We start from the raw sequence: 23,305 nt of genomic DNA, 5'->3' as shown, positions 1-23,305 counted from the left end.
GCAGCAGATATGAACGAGAGTAGAGGCAGTTCAAGCTTGCATGATAAAACACCTCTTCCAAATCTGCCTATTCACCGCACATATCCTCAGTATACAAATACTGATTTTTTGTATGTAATTTAGAATGATTTGTATCAGTCATACTTTCAGTTCACAAGTTATTTTATGCCCCTATTTTTACATATAATTTCATGCAGAACCTCCAGTGAAAAAGATCAGAAAGAGAAGATTGCGAAAAGGTATATTGCCATAGAGGTTCATGATCTCAAAGACAGTATGAACTACCTTGTAGAATATTTTGATTATGACTTAGGTAGCTGCATCCTGCCCCCTTGTATACTTTAACTAATCCTGTTTGCTTTGGTGTTCTGTGGTATTCATTGGTTTGTCCCTTGTATGCTCTCTGTATGCTCTCTGTGTCTCTATCTTCTTAACTAACAATAGGATATATATTTTTTCCATTTAAGTTACATTTTTCATTGTTCAGCTGGAATTGTTCAGATGAAATGTTTACTCTAATGATCATTTAATATACAAATTAACTCTTAAAGTATTATTGCATATTTTATCAATATTTTTCCCATTATTTGTCTAACTTGATCTTTTAAACATATATGTTTATATAATTTAACTCTTATATTTTTAACTATTTGTGTCAATCAGTTAAAGATTAAAATTTCTGCTTTGCATCTTTAGCACTGATTTTGCCAATTTTTGTCCATTTTGCTATTTTGTTGCAGGATATAAACACAAATGCTGATTATTTACAAAAAACGAGTAATAGAAGATATGTATATATAGTAATTGTTGATAGCTGTCGTCTTCGGCTATGGCTGAGTTGTAGTGCTTGCTGAACATTCTGTGGTGCTGTTGAACATTCTGTGGTGTTGTTGAACATCCGGAGGTGTTATTGAACATAATATACAGAAAACTGGCTCTGTTGACTTCGGCTGTTTTATGCAAGAGAATGTGCGGGAATTGTTTTAATATGGGACTTTTAAAATATCAAGCTATTATCAAATATCAAATTATAAAATTTTTGTATCAAATAAAATATCAAGCTATAAAATATCAGGGATAATATATGTACCAGTAATTATTAATTATAATGCTAGTACCGGTTATTAAGATCAAGATATCCTGATTGATCGTGATCACACATCAAAAAGCATGATCCTGTCTGCTTAAAGATTTTTTATATAAAGCAAATTACTCATTAACTGTATTCAAATTTAAATTGTTATTAATAACAGAAAGAAGTACATAAGATTTAAATAAATGAATAAATATTCTAGGAACTAGAAGGATACTCACAAACTTTCACAAAGCCTCTATACATAAACAGAATACAATAAAGATAGTTTACCAGCTTTATCACACAAAATAGAATACACTAAGAAGGTTTACAATCTACACACAATACCCCATACACACACACGAAGATAGTTTACGACCCCTCAATACATAAAACACCATTCACTAAGATGGAATACAACCCTCTTAACCCAAAACAGCAAACACTTAGACAGTTTATGACCCTCTACACAGAATACACTTAGAACGTTTACCAGCCTCTACGCACAAAGCAGTCGATTCATCCGTGCCAGAATTCTCAGTGTGACCCATCACCTTACCCGCTCCCAATACTTTCAGACGACGAACTAGGCTTCGAGTTCGCCAGCAAGGACTCTGCACTGACTGAAGAAGAGAAAATCGCTCTCCTTGGCAAGCCTAAGCTCGGCAACTCCACTCGAACCCAAATTAGGGTCAAGGAAAACAAGGAGTACCGGGTTAGTGTGAATTTTTGTTCTGCCTCAGTGAAGTAATCAGTACTGAAAGCGTCTGTCTCTCACAGTAAACATTCGTGTCAGAAATGAGACGAGAGACGACACTGCTTCGACTCGGGCGAGTATTTTGGAGTGAGAAGTATATATATATATATATATATATATATATATATATATATATATATATATATATATATATATATATATATATATATATATATATATATATATATATATATATGTCATTAAACACAACAGCATTGTGACTTATTAATTTTTATTTGGATATTTTCCATTCTATGCAAATATCTTCTACCATCTTGAGGGTGAAGAAACACTTGATCATTTCATCTTTCAATTTTAATTGTTCGAGGTTTCGTCAGCAATGTGATATCATCAGGAGTACCTGATATCACATTCATTTATTGTCTCATTCCTTTTGGTTTTGTAAGCTCTGTTATTGTCAGATAACTTTAGTTTATCACCTTATGGCACATCTGGCTTTTGTTATCTTGTTTATTTTGTTCATCACTTACCCTTGCTTTATCTCGTCATGTCATATCAGTTTGCTACACCCTCACTCTACTACCTTATAATGTCACCTTTGTATCATCCTATATATCACAGTAACACAGTTACTGTGATATATACTAAAACAACAACATCATCATCCTGACACAGTACCAGTCCCGCGCCTGTGCCAGGTAAGTCCACTACGGGCTCACCATAGCCCGTGCTACTTGGAACGTTTTGTTCTGAGTGGCTTAATCCTCATCAATCATCAATCAACCTATACCATCTCATTTGAATATGTCACATATAATATTGATTCCTCATCTCAGTTTGTAACCTGACCTGATACTGTCATTTCACGTTATTTTTTCCTTGTCCTTAACCGGTTTCTTGACATGAGTGGAAATGAACAGTGCAATTCTTCCTATATTTAAAACTTGCATAGGTTTCTCGGCTTCAATAATTGTAGGTAGTCCTGTTGAATATTCAGTGTTATTAACAGCTTTTTAAGTCAGTAGTTGTCTGAACTACCTTGTTTATATATTGGCTTTCTATATGGCTACCCTTATTTTACCCCTCAGCACGTTATCTGACGTCAGTTTGTCACCTGACATCATCTTGTCACCTGGCGGCAGTCTGTCATCTGACGTCATGATGTAGTCTGTCACCTGACGTCATGATACAGTCTATCACCTGACATCAGTCTATTATGCCATATCACACTATACAATCACACTCATTTTCCAATTTAATGATACAGTTCAGGTGTGAAGAAATAGATAATTCATCTTGTTTTTAGCCAGTTGTTTACCAATTTTAAATTCCTATTTTTTTGAATAATTGATCACAATTCCTAAATATTCAAAACTTTTTACCTGTTTCATATTCCCGTAAATTCCGGATTTGTTGAAAAACTACTAAATTAATTCTCCCGGTGTATAGGTATATGTAAGTGTGTTTGTATGCACGTGTGTGTTCTTGCGAGGGTAAGGGGTGAATAGTGTGTGTGTATATGTGTTTATTTACATTTAGCATTATTTAGATTCTCGATATTCTGATACTGAGTTAACAAATAAATACCATTTTCACGAAGGTATATATTGATGAGATAAGAGACGGGTCGTATAATCGATATAAACCAGTAAAGAGTTATACAAAGCACTATCACTATGGTCACAGACAGAAGACGTATACTCGTGCGCACTCACACACACACACACACACACACACACACACACGCAAGCACACACACACACACACACACACACACACACACACACACACACACACACACACACACACACACACACACACACACACACACACACACACACACACAAAGAGCCAAAACTCAACCACCGCAAGTACAAATAGGTGAGTACAAATAGGTGAGTACACACACACACACACACACACACACACACACACACACACACACACACACACACACACACACACATACACACACACACACACACACACACAGAACTAAGAGGCATGAGTTATGAGGAAAGGCTGCGGGAAATGCACCTCACGACACTGGAAGACAGAAGAGTAAGGGGGGACATGATCACAACCTACAAAATCCTCAGGGGAATCGACCGGGTAAACAAGGATGAACTTTTCAACACTGGTGGGACGCGAACAAGGGGACACAGGTGGAAGCTGAGTACCCAAATGAGCCACAGAGACGTTAGAAAGAACTTTTTCAGTGTCAGAGTAGTTAGCAAATGGAATGCATTAGGAAGTGATGTGGTGGAGGCTGACTCCATTCACAGTTTCAAATGTAGATATGATAGAGCCCAATAGGCTCAGGAATCTGTACACCAGTTGATTGACGGTTGAGAGGCGGGACCAAAGAGCCAGAGCTCAACCCCCGCAAGCACAATTAGGTGAGTACAATTAGGTGAGTACACACATACACACACACACACACACCACTAAACTTGAGTAAGGCAGAATATACCCGGTAAATGCACTTAGTTGCAAAATTTTGCGCTGCAGTTTAGATGAAGAGCTTAGCTTCGTCAGCCATGACTTACAAACACAAGATAAACAGGAAACTTAATATTCATACAAACAGCCCACAAGATGTGTCCCTTGATGACCCCAACCTCCATATTTTTTTGCATCGAATATCCTGAAAAATCACCATGTGAATAGATTCCTTTTTCGAAATTTTTTGGCGCATTCAGTTCAGTTTTCCAAAAAGCTATCCCCTCACTCCCTCATTTGACACGTTTCATCCTTCGCAACATCATATTAATAATTTATGCTTCTGGGGCCATTATTCAATCAAATTTCACCGCCTTGCAGAAAGTGATGGACTCCGTGGTCAATGAATATCTCTCTGTAAGGAATTTACCGGTAACTTTTTTGTAAAATGTGTAGTAGATCCAGCTGCCCGCGGCGCACGGCCATCTATGCTTTGTGAGAGCTCATTTGGTATATTAATTTTACGTAATAATTAAAGGCGAAATGTGTCAAGTACAGAGAAGCAAAATTGGTTGAATTAGAATCCTGTATTTCTTGAAAAAAAATAGACAAGTTAACTAACTTATGTAATGTTTTAGTTAAGATTAAATAGACTTTAGCAGTGAAAGATATTTCCGTTGTATTTAAATTAGTTTGAGTAATTTTTTAGTAAACCCAGTCTTTCCTCTCAGCATATATACTCAGTAAAAAATCACAAACTTGCCATCGTCTTAGAACGCCTCTTAAGATTGCTTAAACAAGTCAATTCCTAGGGGAAAAACAAAATATTTACTGATAAACTTTCTTGGAAGAAAACTACAGGAGGGATAATATGCTTATTGACAGGAGCTCAATATATATATATATATATATATATATATATATATATATATATATATATATATATATATATATATATAATATTGATAGACAGCACGATACTTGATGAACTTATTGACAGCATTATAGATGACAAGCTTACTCATACTCATACATACATATAAGTTGCTGACAGCAGGGGACCTGTCAAACTTATAGACAGCAAGAGTCGTGAGAAACGTGCTTACCGCATTACACCTAACAGACGAATTAACAACAGAACACCTGACAACATTTTTGACAGCAAAGGACATTAGAAACATAGTGTTAGCTTCAGAGCTGAGAAAGTTAATGACAGTATTAGAGCAGACAAACTTACTAACAACAAGAGGCCTTACAAACTCACAGAATAGAGCTGACAAGCCCAAAACAAGAAATACCAGGTGAACACTCTTCTAACTTGTAAACAATGTACACTCCACTAACTTGTAAACAATGTACACTCCACTAACTTGTAAACAATGTACACTCCACTAACTTGTAAACAAATCCCACCAGTTTTGCAACTAGCATAACGCTCTGAATTATGCATACTCGCTCATATATATATATATATATATATATATATATATATATATATATATATATATATATATATATATATAACTGAAAACTCACACCCCAGAAGTGACTCGAACCCATACTCCCAGGAGCAACGCAACTGGTATGTACAAGACGCCTTAATCCACTTGACCATCACGACCGGACATAATGAGGTGATAGCCGAGGCTATTTGAACCACCCCACCGCCGGCACTTGGATAGTAATCTTGGGCATAGCATTTTACCAAATCACCTCATTCTTTGGGGCACACGTGAGGAACACAAATGCGAACAAGCCTGAATGGTCCCCAGGACAATATGCAACTGAAAACTTGTTTTCAGTTGCATATTGTCCTGGGGACCATTCAGGCTTGTTCGCATTTGTGTTCCTCACGTGTGCCCCAAAGAATGAGGTGATTTGGTAAAATGCTATGCCCAAGATTACTATCCGAGTGCCGGCGGTGGGGTGGTTCAAATAGCCTCGGCTATCACCTCATTATGTCCGGTCGTGATGGTCAAGTGGATTAAGGCGTCTTGTACATACCAGTTGCGTTGCTCCTGGGAGTATGGGTTCGAGTCACTTCTGGGGTGTGAGTTTTCAGTTGCATATTGTCCTGGGGACCATTCAGGCTTGTTCGCATATATATATATATATATATATATATATATATATATATATATATATATATATATATATATATATATATATATATATATATATATATATATGTATATATATATACACACATACACTTTATACTACTGTATCATATTAAGGTTCACAGATACAATGAGTCAAATAGTATTCAATGTTGCCAATAAGGAGTAAAAAATATTGAAACATTCGTGTATATAAGTGTTGATCTACGTATATTCTAGTTTACGATACTATGAATCCTTTTCGAGGTAAAACATAGAGGTAGATACTGGATATATATTGATATACACCAGTATATGTTGGTACACAGCAAAATCTATAAGTATACATACTAATATCTATAGGTATAAAAGAATGAATTATTTATAGATATACACCAAAGTGTATATAATGATGATTGATGGGTTTGTGTTGCCAAATGCATAAAGGGATTAAAAAAAAGTCAGGTCTGAGAACTAACCCAGACACAGGTAGGCCGTGAGACAGGTTTTCCAATGATGCGAACAGATTAAGAAATTCGAGACGCCAAAGAAGACTAATTCTCGATAATTATTTGTAAATTATTTATCAAAGTGTGAAGGCCATCGTTGAATTCGTCGTTAAAAATGAGTGTTGCAGTGAAATAATCACTTCTGTCGTTAAGGTCCAGTTTCTGGGTGTAAACGCATGTGTGACTCAGCCTTAACGATTCTGTGGGAGAGCATTTGCCTGTAATTGGAAAGCTAGTGGACAGTTCCTGCTTTTATCACAGTAAAGTATGATTCCTGTCTAGATCTTTACTGTGACCATTAAATAATATTCCAAATTACTTGACACGGAAAAAATATGATCGTTTCTAAGGTTATAACAAGGTTATACTACATATGCTGACGATGAGTCACAATAACGTGGCTGAAATATGTTGACCAGACCACACACTAGAAAGTGAAGGGACGACGACGTTTCGGTCCGTCCTGGTTCGTTCTGGACCGTCGCAATCGACTTGAGAATGGTCCAGGACGGACCGAAACGTCGTCGTCCCTTCATTTTCTAGTGTGTGATCTGGTCAACTTATACTTCATGTTGTAAAGAAAATCATCACTGTACACTCATCAGTTCATGAAGTGATAGAGCTTAATTATGCAGTGTAAACCCTTGGTTGCAGTGTAGTGGTAGCTCTCCCATAACTGTTTCAGACAACACTGAGGTACCAAATGAGCTCTCAACCCCTTGCTTCTGTTGCTTCATGGCAATCAGTATTGGTGGCCTTAGACAAGTCTTGCTCATAGAAAATATTCATCTTATCTACCCCGTGTACAGCAACTCCAAGACACCATATATGAATTGCTTTTTATATATATATTTTGGCAAATCATTAGTAGATCTGACAGCTACTGGGTACGTACCACCATAGAAATCCTAAATAACTTCAACGCCGCTTTCAGAATAAAAACAAATCAATTTCTCTGTAAGACATAATGGCCATTACTGTTTATACTTGGACCGCTTGGCTCCCTTGTAAGTGACCCAGTAGGGAAGATGCTAAGGTCGAACAGCATTAAACAGACAGAACATTATTTTGAGTCTCCTCAGTTCTGATATCGTTACAAGAATGATGACTAAACAGTGACAAACATCTATTATAGCCTTGCCATAAGGAGCGTGAATCAGGCGACATCAGGAAGGCGGCAGTAACACGATGTCCTCTCCCTTCAGAACATGGTGGACAAGCTGGTGAAGAAGGCTAACGCCTCCATGCTCGTTGGCTCCTCCTCCTGGAAAGAGCAGTTTACCGAGGCAATCACCGTACAAGCTGGTAAGCTCATTTTCCTGGTTTTAACCCTTTTAACCACTCACAAAGGGGGTTTGAGGGGGTTTTAACCCCCTCAACCCCCTCTTTAACCCCCTTTTAATATTCACCGGCTAATATTTCCTCTTTCAGAACGCGTACAGAAGACTGTTGAAGGCTATTGCTAATTTCGTCTCAACTAACATTATTTGCTGTTTTAGAATGGGTTTAATTGCCTAACGCCTGATGCTGTTGCAAATAATCGCTTCCAATTACAGAATTTCTTCATTTGTAAATTTCAATTCAAATTTATGCAGTTTGATGTTAAAGCATTTTCAGAAGAGCTAAATCATATTTTCATGACTATCTTTTTGTTCAGTGTCGTCATTCAGCAAGGTGATTTATATTTAGGAATATCATATAGACATTAATACTAGCACCTTAAATACAGAATGTAAATGAATGATTAACGTATTTCTAGCACATGTTGAGTGCATTATCACTGGTTACTACGTGTAGTGGGTTCAGCAGTGGACTAGCTGGGGCCAGATTCACGAAGCAGTTAGGTAAGCACTTACGAACCTGTACAGCTTTTCTCAACTTTTGGCGGCTTTGTTTACAATTATTAAACAGTTAATGAGCTCCGAAGCACCAGGAGGCTGTTTATAACAATAACAACAGTTGATTGGGACGTTTTCATGCTTGTAAACTGTTTAATATATGTAACCAAAGCCGTCAAAGATTGAGGAGAGATGTACACGTTCGTAAGTACTTGCGTAAATGCTTCGTGAATTTGGACTCTGGTTACTAAGTGTAGTGGACTCAGCGGTGTGTTTTCCTCAGACAGAGGTCTCACAACCTTACGTTTTGGAGAATACTTTCCAATCAGCCAATCGTTCTCTCTCCAATCGTTCCTCCAATCAGCACCATAGAATGGTCTCTTAACCCTTGCTGGTATAAGCTCTGTTCAGTTCCTTGTAAGACAACTTGCTCACCGGGAAGATGGCCGCGGTATGGCTAATTCTACAACCCACTCTTATAATACTGTACTTATAACAACTGTTTGCTTGAACGTACAAAAATGGACTGTTGCAGCAAACACTGCTCTCGTATTTTGCAGTGAATTTTGTGGAGGGCAAAAAACTTAAGAATTTCTAGCCCTAGTATAGGAATACTTGTACTATATTAGGTTTAATATAGCGTATTTTAGGCCTTGTCGTGTTTGTTTACGTCTTGGGTAGGTTAGGCTGGTTCGCTAGTTACTTTCCACTTTTGTAGTAGGCCATTCAACAAATTGAGTTCATTCAACAAATTCATTCAACAAATTGAGTTCATTCAACAAATTGAGTTCATTCAACAAATTCATTCAACAAATTGAGTTCATTCAACAAATTCATTCAACAAATTGAGTTCATTCAACAAATTCATTCAACAAATTGAGTTCATTCAACAAATTCATTCAACAAATTGAGTTCATTCAACAAATTCATTCAACAAATTGAGTTCATTCAACAAATTCATTCAACAAATTCATTCAACAAATTGAGTTCATTTAACAAATTGAGTTCATTCAACAAATTGAGTTCATTCAACAAATTGAGTTCATTCAACAAATTGAGTTCATTCAACAATTCAAAATGTGGACTATTTTGGGTTCCATCAGTACATTTTTGCACGACTGACCAAATTTTTTATTAAAAGTATTATGATGACCAAACCACACATCAGAAAATTAAGAGACGACGATGTTTCGATCCGTTCTGGTCTATTATCAAGTCGGGTAATGGGTCCAGGATGGACTGAAACGTTGTCGTTTTTTCATTTTTCGATGTTTGTTTTGGTCATCATATCTACAGCCACGTTAAAGTGACTCATAGTGAGCATAGGTAGTATCGCTATTAGAAGATCGTATGGAATTCTAACTTACACACTACAATCAGACACGTGTGGAAGGTGAATTCAAGTGCTATTTGGAATTCAGTTTTCGATATTGAATCTAATTGTTACTTGTGAGTATAACAAAAGGGTTATACTTCTTTGTTATAAGGAGTTATGTTACTTAAAGGTAAAGTTACTTAAAAGTAAGTAAGTTACTTACTTTCTTAGCCCTCTTTCATTGAGTTCATGTAGTCTGAAATATAATAGCCTAAAATCAGCTGCCTAAGATTACAAACTAAAATTTTAAAATATATATATGTATAAGTCGTTTTCAAACGTTATTAGGACAATGAATAGAGTTATTAGGATAACTAATGGCACTATGTTGTACTAACCAGTTAGCAGGTATACTATAGTCGTGAGCATAGTTCAGAACTATTAGATATTTGATATACAAAGAGAAGTTGCTATAGTTTCGTTTATTTCCCATAGTTTCCACTAATAAACGATGGTTTCCCAAAAGGACTATAAGAGCTCACTAACTAATGAGCAAGAATACGTTAGTCCTGAACATAGTTCATTAATTAAAGCAAACAATGCTGTTGCTTTTTATGCAGTTTTTTGCAACTGTACATTTGCAACCGAGTCGAAATTTACTTGATACCAAACAACTGTGATTTCCTGTTAATGTCACCAAAAATTATAAGCGATTATATTTATTTTCAATTAATTTTTATTAACATTTGTTCTTAATTTTACATATTTTCTGTTAAGAAAGATAACATAAAAATAGTTTGATATATTCAAAGAATAAAATAAAAATATCATCCTTTATTTAAGGGGGCATGCATATATTCTTCCATAAAGGCATGAAGTAATAAGGAAGCCAGCCAGAAAATATTAAATGCATTGAAAGTAAAGGAGAGGAAGAGGGAGATAGCTACTGGCCCCACGACCAGAGAGAGAGCAGACATGAAGCCTAGCTAGTGCTGAGAATAGCCTAGTGAGGCTTCGTTAGCCCCAGTGGTGGGTGCATGCTGATGCTCCTCCCACCACACACACACACACACACACACACACACACACACACACACACACACACACACACACACACACACACACAAACTCATACATATATACATACACAATAACAGGCTATTAACACATTCACAGCATCACTCAAACTGAGCAACAAATACACGTTTACATAAACCCGGGAAATAATATAGTACCTTGTAAATAGACACAACTGATATATTATGTTATTTCTGGAAATTATAATTTATATAATGTTATTCATAAATAATTTACTAAAAATTGTCTTCACAGTCTATCAGAGAATAGGAAAAAAGATGATTTCAAAATTAATTGGATGTGTACCATATACATATCCAGTATTTTACACACACACACACAAAACATATATGTAACAATGATCACAAAAACATTGTGATCATTATGATCAAAAATCCAAGTATGCGGAAAAACCACATGTGAAAAATAGAGAATGCTTAACGCGTTTTCGGCTAATTCGCCTTCATCGGAGCTAAGTAGAATGAAGTAGTGGAAACATTCAAAGTTAAAACAAAGTAGAAACATTCTACTTTGCTCTGATGAATCATGAAATATTGGATACGAATATGATACTCATTTAACTAATGTTTAATATGTATGTACATGTATAATATATAAACAGAGATAGTGATTTACTTGATTCTGAGGAGTTTAAGTGTTTAGAATAAAAAAAAGCTAACTAAGCCCTTCCTTCTCTACCAACTACTGTTCTTGCTGCCCGTTGCTTCCCAATGGTAGGTGAAGGGAGTATGAGGTGTGTGGCGGCCTGTGCTCCTGCTTGTTGCTTTGTTGCTTGCACAATACGCCACTAAGCAGGCTGTTTCCTGAACTTTTTATTTTGCTTACAGCCACTCGTCATGTGTGGAATTAAGAGGAGAACCGTTTTTATATTTCATTAATATTATTATCATTGTTTTTATTTTTGTATTTTTTTTTAAGCAATAGCGGCTGTTTTGTCATTGCTCTCATCATATGTAACAAAGGATACATACTTGAATCATATTCTTTTTCATATGATGTTGTTTGATGTGTGTCTGTATCTAGGATATGTAGTGGGGCATAAACTGCTGTTTGGATCCAATGCAGGAGTTTCCATTATTTGCATGGTAGAATTATGCTCATGTCATGTACTTTTTCTTCATGCAACCATTTGCTCAAACGTATGGTAGGTACCAGTTTGACCTGTAAAATAATGTATAGTTTGCTATACGATCTGGCTGTTCAGACATAGCATGAAGTTTTGTAGAATGTAAAGTGCCTGTTTTGTAGAAATTACAATGTTTTGTAGAAATTTGAGTGCCTGCTTTCTCGGTAATACTTTAGAGATGTTGAACCCTGTTGAACCTGAAGCAGTATAAAAAATTGAAAAATCCAATAAGTTGGACTCCCATTGTTAAAGAACACAATATATTTTTTGGGAGATATTTTGCCACTGTGTAGAATTATGTTTGCTTGACTGAAGTGCATTTCATGATAGAGTCTAAAGGGATTTTATTAGCGAGTGGAAATAGAGAAGTAGTGTGATATTTCTTTGTATTATAATATTTCTGATTACAACAATATGAGTAGTGATGTTGTTTCCAAAATCCCCCTCACCATCATGTAGTAAACCCACTGTTACATTAGAAGAATGTGAAGCATATATGTTGAACATATATGCATCACATGGGAAAATGTTGAACCCATACTGTGGGATTTAATCCGCGTCTCTTGACCTCAGGGGTACACTCATATAGTTTAGTCGGCAATGCGTGTGCTTGGAGAGTACAGGTACGTGGGTTTGATCCCACCGTAAGACTTTAATATTTTCCCATAGTAAGCCTACAGGCCATGCAATTCTTTCCTAAACCCCACAAATATCATGAATCTCTTTTGTTCACTGTCGCGTACTTAATAATACAGTATATTTGGAAAACAGTGTGCTTGTTCCTTGTAATTATGTATCTATCTTGGAAATTGTCGACCTCAGAGTACATTGCCTGTAACTGCACTTTACACATGCAATGTATATATATACATATACACATGCAGCCCTCTCGTGTTGTCTTTGTAGTAAATGTACTCATTTATTGCACTGTCCAACTAACACCTCTCTAATGCGTTATTTGTAAAATTTGTATCCCCCCATTGTGTCTTCTTGAGACTCATCCTTACTGTGTCTTTGTAAGAGTTTTATTCCCGCTTTGTCCGATGTAATATATATTGTATCATGTGTAATATTTGTAACACCTGTTTTTATGCCTTTTTAATGCTTATTTATATTTTTAAGTTAAGTTTTCTAACTTTATTTAATTTTTCTAGCGTTATTTTATTTATTTAATTTTTACTAATTTTATTTTATTTATTTATTTTTTCTAACTTTATTTTATTTATTTAGTTTCGCTAACTTTATTTTATTTATTTATTTTCTAACTTTATTTTATGTATTTAATTTTTCTTACTTTGTTTTATTTATTTAAGTTTTCTAACTTTATTGTATTTATTTATTTGTTCAAATATTTTATTTATTTAATTTTCTAACTTCATTTAATTTATTGAATTTTTCTAACTTTATTGAATTTATTGATTATTTCTACCTTTTTTTTATTCAGTTAATTATCTATCCTTTGGTTTCAAATTTCCAAACACGACTTGATAATGGTCCAGGACGACCCCAAAACCTAGTCGTTTCTTCATTTTCTAATGTGTGTGGAGTTATGGCCATCAATAATCATGATTTAATTCACATTTGTAATTGATAACTATATTAACAGAACTCTCACTTCTAAATCATTCCCTCAACTGGTATGTTTACCTAAAGTTATAAGCACTTCCGTGGACTCACCTTCCTCTGTGTTGTTTGTTGTGATTTGGTGTTATTGTTATGTGATTGTCATCTCTGTTATTTATAATTTTTATTGTGACTCTGCTGTTGTTTTTAGTCTTTGGTTAACGTGGCGAGAAAGTTACTATATGTGAATATCTCAGATTGATCTTTTTTTTCAGGACAAATGTTTTACGATTTTTTGTTTTTGATTTTAGATTTTTACTAAATATGCACGTGACCCTAAGTATATTTAATATTCGTTTCTTGGGCATATGAGAAATATTCTGAATGATAAAGCAAGAAAAATATCGCTTATAGGTTGAAAAAAAAATTCTATCTTGTAAGATTTTCACTAATACATTTTCAAGCTCATAATAAATAAATCACAAATTTATATTTCATTTGGCACGTACCATATGAGACAAATGTCAGGAAATTCATGACTCATTTTGTGTACCAACGCATCATATCTAGACTCAAACCTCCCTGAGACCCACTCATAACTCATCACTATCCTCATATACACTAATACTCATTAGTCTACATTCATTAATGTAACGCTGAATTTACCCCCTTTACTGTACCTTCGCGCGAGCATAACTATAACTCCCGCCTGCTCCTTCCTGTAGGCGAAGAAGGAGATGACGACGAGGATGAAGAAGGAGGAGAGGAGAAGCTGCCCTCCTGCATGGATTATGTGATGCACTTCATCACCGTCTTTTGGAAGGTGCTCTTCGCCTTTGTGCCGCCCACTGGTAAGAAAAACTTCGGTTTTGTCTTCATTACACTACTCACACCGTCTCATCTAAAGAGAATATAATAAGAATATTTTATTATATTATTATTCAACCTATATATATATATATATATATATTGGTGTAGCACTTAAACAAATCTGATATCAGAAATTGTCAGTAAAAAAAAGGTTTTCCAAGTTTCGTCATATTTGTAGATAAATGATATAACATTTCTCTAATGTAAGTTTTTCCTCAGATTTCATCTCCTGTGCTCCATATGTAGTTTTGGAAATGCTGACGGTATAATATTTGGGTTATTTTTGAAGGTAGTAGATTTAATACAACTAAAAATATACTTTCGGTGTCTGAAAATGTAAATATGGTTGGAGCTAGTAGGGGTGTGTGTGTGTGTGTGTGTGTATCAAATAAGTATATGTGTGAAACAAATAAATACATGTGTATCTATTATAGAAAAAGATATGTGTGGAACAAATAAACACGTGTACGTGGAACAAATAACTATATATGTGGAATACGCATATATGCATGTGGGACAAATATGTATATGCCTATTACAAATCAATATATGCGTGGAACAAATGAATGCATGTGTGTGGAACAAATAAATATATGTGTGGAAGAAATAAGTACACGTGTGGAACGAATGAGCGTGTGTGGAAGAGATTAATGTGTGTGGAACAAAGTCAGTGTTGTGGAAAAAACACACACATGAAGGTAATACACATATTGGGACGCTTCAACATACTTCCTCACTACCAATACTAAATGGCACTCGAAACTATTGTTTCTTGCTCCATATTGTTTCCCGTATGTATATGTTTAGGTTGTATGTGTGATAGAGTTTTGTGTATGTATGTATTCTTGGAATGCATTTGTGTATATATGAATGTTAAACATGTTTCATTGAATATGACCGCATATTCTGTATTTATTATTTTCTGGTTTAGGGCTTCTATCCCTCTAACTATTTTCTTAGCATCAGGGCTTAATTGGAATAGGAGTTCTCCAAAACTCATTTTCGTACTTTTAAGGTGAAGAAAAGAAGTGATTTACTATAGAGTGTATTACACTTATTTGTATAATTTGCACGACGTTTCGAACCTCCATGGTTCATTCTCAAGTGAACAGATCTTACAATACTAGTTGATTTTATACCCGTATTAGGTCAGGTGATAATACAATGAAGGTGAAAAACATGGGGGGATACATAAGGGATAAACATAGGGGCTGCAGAAGGCGTATTGGCCCATACGAGGCATCTCCTATCTAAACACAAAGATTAATCCAGTGTAATTGGCCTGTTATGTTGGACATTGTCTTCTGTGTTGGCATCGATATGTTCTTGTCTTGTCCTTACTCTCATGGTGGGTAGAGTAAATAGTTCCGTGATTTGGGTGTTCATGGTAGGTCGCTCTATTCTTATGTGAATTGCCTCAAGAATTTGTAATCTTCTTGAATCTTGGGTTTTGTCTATTATGCAAGTATTCTTGTTCAACATTTCTCTTGTTAGAGTAATGTCATGGGCTTGTCTCATGTGATTCTTAGGGGCACCAGATTGAAGATGGCATGTCAAACGCCTCGTCAGCTTGGTCGACGTCATACCTATGTACTTACATTGAAGGTTACATCCTTCGTGGGGGCAAGTGTACATGTATACAACGCTTGACTGCTGTAGAGGGTTCTCCGTCGGCTTCGGGCTGTTTTTGATAAGGAGTTCGGAAGTCTTCTTGGTTTTGTAGAATATTATCAGGTTTATGTTTTGGTTAGGAGTAGTGCTTTTTACTCCTTTACGGATTATTTCTTTCATTATTCTTTCCTCTTTTATATGTTCACTGTGCATGGTTGATTTGTAATATAATTTTATTGGGGGTGTTGTGGTTTCTGTTCTAGGTTCTGAATTATACCAACGGTCCAAGTGTCTTCTTATAGCAGCGTTTATTTCCGCGTTGCTATATCCGTTGTTCACCAATACCTGAGTTACTCTTTCAAACTCTCTACTCACGTTGCTCCATTCAGAGCAGTGGGTAAGCGCTCGACGAATATAAGCATTGAGAACACTGGCTTTGTATCTTTGGGGGCACTCACTTCTACCGTTCAGGCATAATCCTATGTTGGTGGGCTTGGTATATACGTTGGTGCTTAAAGAGGTTCCTGTTTTTGTTATTAGTACATCCAAGAATGGCAGACTGTTATTTTCACTATTTTCATGTGTAAATCGGAGTACTGACTCTCTTTCTAGGTGTCTTTTTAGGTCAATTAGTTCATCTGAGTCTTTTACTATTACGAATATGTCATCTACATAACGGCAGTATACAGTTGGTTTTTGTCTGCTACTGAAGACCCTATCTTCGATGGTTCCCATATAAAAATTAGCAAATAAAACTCCTAAGGGGGAGCCCATTGCTACTCCGTCTATTTGTAAATACATGTCTCCTTGTGGACTGATGAAAGGGGCTTCCTTTGTACATGCTTCGAGAAGACTTTTCAAGTGTGGCTCAGGTATGTCTAATTTGGGGGTGCTCTCGTCTCTGTATACTCTGTCCAGTATCATTCCTATGGTTGTGTCGACTGGGACGTTGGTAAAAAGGGATTCAACGTCCAGGGAAGCGATGATTCCATCGGGCTGGGTAGATTTGATCAATTCTAGGAAATCTGCTGATGATTGTAGTTTTGGAGAACTCCTATTCCAATTAAGCCCTGATGCTAAGAAAATAGTTAGAGGGATAGAAGCCCTAAACCAGAAAATAATAAATACAGAATATGCGGTCATATTCAATGAAACATGTTTGAAAGAAAACCTGCTGCCAGTATACACCAATATGAATGTTAAGTATATATGAATATATATTTGTATTAATGCACGTATGAATTTACGTATGTGAAAAACCCATTACGGTTACAATTGTCTATATGTACCAAAGTGTGATATTTAATCCTATAGAGGTGAGAACAAGCTAACCTGTGGGGTAATGGTCAGATGAAGGTATAGCTATAGCATGCATGGAAGATCAGTAATTAAATATGTAAGATCATTAATCATGTAAGATCAGTAATCCACATCTAAAGTGACCTTTGAACATCTTTACATTTCTGACCTTAAATCTGAGTGATAACAAAATTCATTATTATTGGGTTTCACTACATTTGAAAATTAATAATCCTTTTACAGGGGTCCCAATTATAGTTATGATCTTCTCTGTCATTATGTTGGAATATGATATTATTGTCCTGGAATCGAATCCACCGTTTGATCGATGCAAAATAAATTCCATGCACTACGGGGAAATTTATGTACACAGCAATCTTATAAGTAACAGCTTCAGTGACACTGAGTTTCTGTACTGAGGAAATTAAGGTTATCAAATTTGCAGGCGATGAGTCACAATAACGTGGCTAAAGTATGTTGACCAGACCACACACTAGAAGGTGAAGGGACGACGACGTTTCGGTCCGTCCTGGGCCATTCTCAAGTCGATTGTCTTGACCGAAGACAATATAGACCGAAACGTCGTCGTCTCTTCACCTTCTAGTGTGTGGTCTGGTCAACGTTATCAAATTTGTTGTTTTGCTTGAAGCAGTTCTCAGAGTGGTTATGATCAGCCCTTGAACTGAGCAAAATCAGCCCTTAGACTTGTCATGAGCAGCCCTTCAACAGATCAGGAACATCCATTGGACAACAGTTTGCTTTCCTGATTTTCTGATGAATTTTTCAATTAAATCACCTGACGATCAAACAGCAAAATATTTCAATTCCCATAATATATTCTCATTTAATATCACAATGCTACATGAAAATATAAGGCATTCAAATGTATGAGATAAATACAATGAGATCGTTAAACACTTTTTTGACAATCTGGCCGTTTAACACTTATAATTTAGCGTTTTCCTTTAAAATAATTCGTCAGGAACTCCGGTGAGCAAAAATATCTCAAAGATTTGCAGAATGAAAAATATTGAATGCAACAGTGGGCCAGCCAAAGGCTTAGGGCCCAGCACAGGAATATCCCTACCAAAAAAAAATTGTATGTAGAACATGTGGCAAATTATAAACATGAGAAAATTCATGCAATGTATATAAAGTGACAGAATTACAGTGTTAGATGTCAAAACAATAATGTAATCAACATAGTAGTCAGAAAAGGTCACCATATTGACTGGAACTGAGCAAATTTTCACTCCTCAGATTTTTCAGTCAAATGAACAAGATGTAAAAAGGTCACATAATCACTTTAGATGTTTTATACAACTGAGTTTTTACCTGTGTTTTACAAGTGAACATGTGGAAACCTCATTAGATACCCTTTGAGTGCCGTATATTCTCTTCTTGAAGGCCATGCGTCTTCACTAATATATACAGAATAGATAGATAGATAGATAGATAGATAGATAGATAGATAGATAGATAGATAGATAGATAGATAGATAGATAGATAGATGCATAGATATTATAGATATATATAGTTTTGATTACTTGTGTTTGTGTGTGCATTTTTTAATAAATTTTCAGTTGATATTGAATATAATATTCTAGTAAGTTGCTATTATAGATTTAATAATTAAACATTAGGTACGTGAAGTGTTATAAACATAGAACATTAACCACAGACTTTATTCTTCTGCTAATGCAAATTCTTTCCAGATATGAAGGTATTTTATACGACATTCATTATTCATTAATTATTTTAATAACATATGTATTTTTCCTCAAGCTATTTTTTTAGTGCTTCACACCCTACAAAAAAAAACAAATTATTTATGAATGATATTTAGTTATTGAGATGAGATGAGAGAAAGCGGGAACGAGAGAGAGAGAGAGAGAGAGAGAGAGAGAGAGAGAGAGAGAGAGAGAGAGAGAGAGAGAGAGAGAGAGAGAGAGAGATATGTAGAATGATAGCTCTTATCTTGCAGTTCCATTCTATTGTTAGTTTTAGTAAAAAAATGAGAGAGAGAGAGAGAGAGAGAAAGGCTGAGACATACAGACAGACAGACAGACAGACAGACAGACAGACAGACAGACAGACAGACAGAGAGGAAAAAAAATTACATCATATAAACTTACTAAACCTACACTAACTCTAACTGAACTAATTACCAGCAACTACACCGATTCCATGCAGTAGAAACGTCGATAAAAACCCAATAATGTCACAGCAGAGTCCGGCTTGAGTACGAAATAACCCAACTGATATATCCGTTTGTCTTGTGCCTGCATCACAGTAGTATAGAGAGCTGAGTTATGGCTCACCAGTGCTTCTAATGGGCTTATGTTGCAACCTGGTAATGCAAGAGTCAAATGCTGCCGTGTCCTCGTAGCCAGTTCCTGTTCTTTCTCTCTCTCTCTCTCTCTCTTTCTCTCTCTCTCTCTCTCTCTCTCTCTCTCTCTCTCTCTCTCTCTCTCTCTCTCTCTCTCTCTCTCTCTCTCTCTCTCTCTCTCTCTCTCTCTCTCTCTGTCTCTTACTGTATTTGTTTTAATTAATTATCTCGTTTTCCTTCAAGGCCCTTTAGTTTATCCCTTGTTTACTTCTGAGACTGCCTCCATATAGAGCAAAATAAGTGCATCTGCATTATTTACAGACAGACAATATAACATGAAGATTTATTCGGTTCATGGCTTCCTGGTTCCTCAAACCTGACTTAGAAGGTGACTAGTTGGCAAAAAATTATATGTGGAACTCTATATGTTAGACTGAATCATGGATCTGGTTTACGTTCTCAAAAATATCATATTTATGTTATAAGTGTCATAAATTATCATAATAGTTTACCATCTTGTGTAAATATATAATTTGTTAAGAGCTGTTGTTTAGATTTTGTTTAGCATTATGACTGAGATTACTTTGTCTTGTCTAGACGATCTCTTCAAGATGTTATTTTTCTAACACTCATCACGTGGAAAAACTTGCCATGTCTTAGAAATATCTTGAATTATATTACAATTAATGTTATACATTGTAGAATATTTTTTTAGAAAACCTTTCTTTTCAATACTTAGTGATATTCTTTACAACTCTAATTATCATTTAGATATCTATTTTGCTCGTTCTTTCCTCACAAACTTTTATTATTCAGGATCCTCTACAAAAATTTATGCAGTGAAATTAAAAGTTCTGTCTCATCCCCCGTCTATCAGCCTCCCTAGCAGCATCCCGGTAGATCTCCTGTGACTTCCTACCATGATGCCCTTCACCTTTACTGTTCTCCCAACAGAGTATCTCTACGGCTGGCTCACTTTCTGGATCTCAATATTACTTATTGGTGTGGTTACCGCCTTCATTGGCGACATAGCCTCTCATCTCGGTTGCACAATTGGTTTAAAGGATTCCGTCACAGCTATCGCAATCGTTGCCTTGGGGACAAGTGTGCCAGGTAACGTGCTTGCTCACTTAGGGGCCTCAGTACTGACAAGCTCTCCCCGCCCTTCTAGGGTGGTGGGATGCGACCCGGACATGGTCAAGCAAGGGGCGCATGGGCCACCATAGTACCGGTACTGAAGCGGTGTGGACCCGTGTTGCTGCTTGATTGATCCTCGGTTGTGTTGCATTGCACCGCGAGTCTGTTGGGTGGGGAGAGGCGCCGTTAATCGCCTGGCTCATGCGTTAATAACATTGTGACTACTAGTTTGGGCATAGATCATCCTTCCTCCATATATTTCCTATTCTGGGTTATTGAGAGACTTGCGAACTCAGCTACAGAAAACGTTACTCCATCATACATTATATCGAGAAACTTTTGTACACATTATCTTCTCACTGAAGTAATGTTGATGTGCATATAAAGTTATATATCTATATCTTAGCCCAAGATTATATTTACGTGAAACGCAACAGCAGCAGCATGAAGCTTATGTTGATCGTTTGAGCCAAATATTGACCTCGGGATGTTGTGACCCGATTCTAATCACAGCTAAAAATCTCACTCACAGTGTATTAACTGTCGCCATGAGAACAAAGCGACACCTCCACGCAGACACTAATATTTTCTTGGCAAAGGTTAACACAGTCCGCGCCAGGTTATGTTGATCATAATGTCTGATACCAGGTCTGATACCAGGTCTATACAAGATCAGTGCAGGAGATGCAGTTACAGGTGATGGGGGACTCGTTCTCTTACACCAAGCCGTCTACACACAAGTAAAAAATGTTTTTGTTTAATTTAAGGTACAAAATCATATTTTAAAAGAAGTTAAAAATCGCTAATTTTTTCCTTTATGCCATTTTCTTTACCTCAACCAACAGAATACGGCAAGGGGTATCCCACCTTTTTTATCTCAATTTTTGGAGTTGGTCTTCTCACTGCCTTTATTGGTGACATTGCCTCACATTTTGGCTGTACTATTGGTCTGAAGGACTCAGTCACTGCCATTGCTTTCGTGGCTCTTGGCACCAGTGTACCAGGTATGTTGAGAGGATAGGCACTCCTGGCCGGGTTCGGGTCACAGATGGCACTAATCACTCCCCCTCTATGGGCACTGTTCTCACCTTCTTGGGCTATGGTACGTTTTCGTAGACAATTCAACATTTTTTTTAAGAACACGTACCATTAAGCCGAACAGTAAGTCCCATACTAGAGGAAGGTTTAGTGTTACTTGTGGTCCAAAGAGTTGGTCTGAGCTTGCGTGGTGTTGAGCCGACATGGTCTGAGAGTGGTCTTCCTGCGACTGAATCATGATATCCTTAAATAAATCACCCCCCTTGAATGGATTGTTATTCTCCATCCGTGTGGTATATAGTGTTATATATAATTTAATTCCTACGCCCAATTTGAATGTGTCCTGCATTTTCCTACCTAAAAAAGGTTAATTTATATCACTTTAACGCATTTTACTCGTATAAAATTGTCGTTGACTTCTTCTGCTATCCTTCAATCCTACGACTTGTTTCAAGATCAGTGGTTCCCAATCTTCTTTCTGCAACGACATACCTACATCGTGTGTGTGTATATATATATATATATATATATATATATATATATATATATATATATATATATATATATATATATATATATATATATATATATGTGTGTGTTCCTAGACACCATCGTGGCGTGTGTTTAGATTATGTTCCAGCTCAACACTTATCTTTACCACTGTCTGGGTGACACAGTTGACACTCAAGCCTTTCCATGACACTCGAGTGTCAGGTTCACTGTAACTTATGATGGAGTGCTATTATGTGACATCATCATGAGAGCCTTGATCATAACTGCACTACACCAAAGGTTAATGTTTGGTGGTCGTTTCGTCTCATTGTTATCCACGTGGTATTGGTTATGTAAATAAATAACTGCCAGTTATGTCGTTACAGTGTTGGTGAATATGAAATAATTCTCCCCAGGACGTTCGTATCAAACATACGATCATTTTTTTCTTATCTCAGATCAACAATTTGTGTGTATTGTTTAATTTACTTATTTATTTCAACACAAAATTCCGAATTCTGCAAAGGCTATTATTCTGAATATAATATATCAAGAAATACGAATTTGGTCTTGTAATACTCTCACAGAAATTCACCAACTTCGACTTTATTATTAAAACTGCAAAATAATTTGGACAGATTCCAAAATTCATTCACGTTAATATGATTTTCTGCTTTTAATAACAAGATCCCGATAACGAAAATCCGTGTACATACTATGAACATTTGTCAGTAAGAATTGAATG

At 36.1% G+C, this 23,305-nt stretch overlaps 1 protein-coding gene across 14 annotated transcripts in view; it reads left to right on the top strand.

Annotated features, from left to right (window-relative positions):
• Positions 1 to 23,305, top strand: part of Calx (sodium/calcium exchanger 3) — a 238,772-nt gene that overhangs the window by 206,350 nt on the left and 9,117 nt on the right. For 4 of the 14 annotated variants that reach the window (XM_045737343.2, XM_045737347.2, XM_045737346.2 and 1 more), the window contains exons 3-6: positions 1,666 to 1,790; positions 8,049 to 8,148; positions 14,509 to 14,634; positions 21,876 to 22,034. In XM_045737343.2, the coding sequence (XP_045593299.2) occupies positions 1,666 to 1,790; positions 8,049 to 8,148; positions 14,509 to 14,634; positions 21,876 to 22,034 (510 nt within the window). Of the gene's footprint in view, positions 1 to 1,653; positions 1,791 to 8,048; positions 8,149 to 14,508; positions 14,635 to 20,847; positions 21,007 to 21,875; positions 22,035 to 23,305 lie in introns of all 14 variants that reach the window. The other 10 variants (XM_045737342.2, XM_045737345.2, XM_045737344.2 and 7 more) reach the window with 7 other exon arrangements.

Source organism: Procambarus clarkii, chromosome 28 (assembly GCF_040958095.1).
Source record: "Procambarus clarkii isolate CNS0578487 chromosome 28, FALCON_Pclarkii_2.0, whole genome shotgun sequence".
In the NCBI taxonomy this organism is placed as follows: Eukaryota; Metazoa; Arthropoda; class Malacostraca; order Decapoda; family Cambaridae; genus Procambarus; species Procambarus clarkii.
This window is presented reverse-complemented; position numbering and strand designations above follow the sequence as displayed.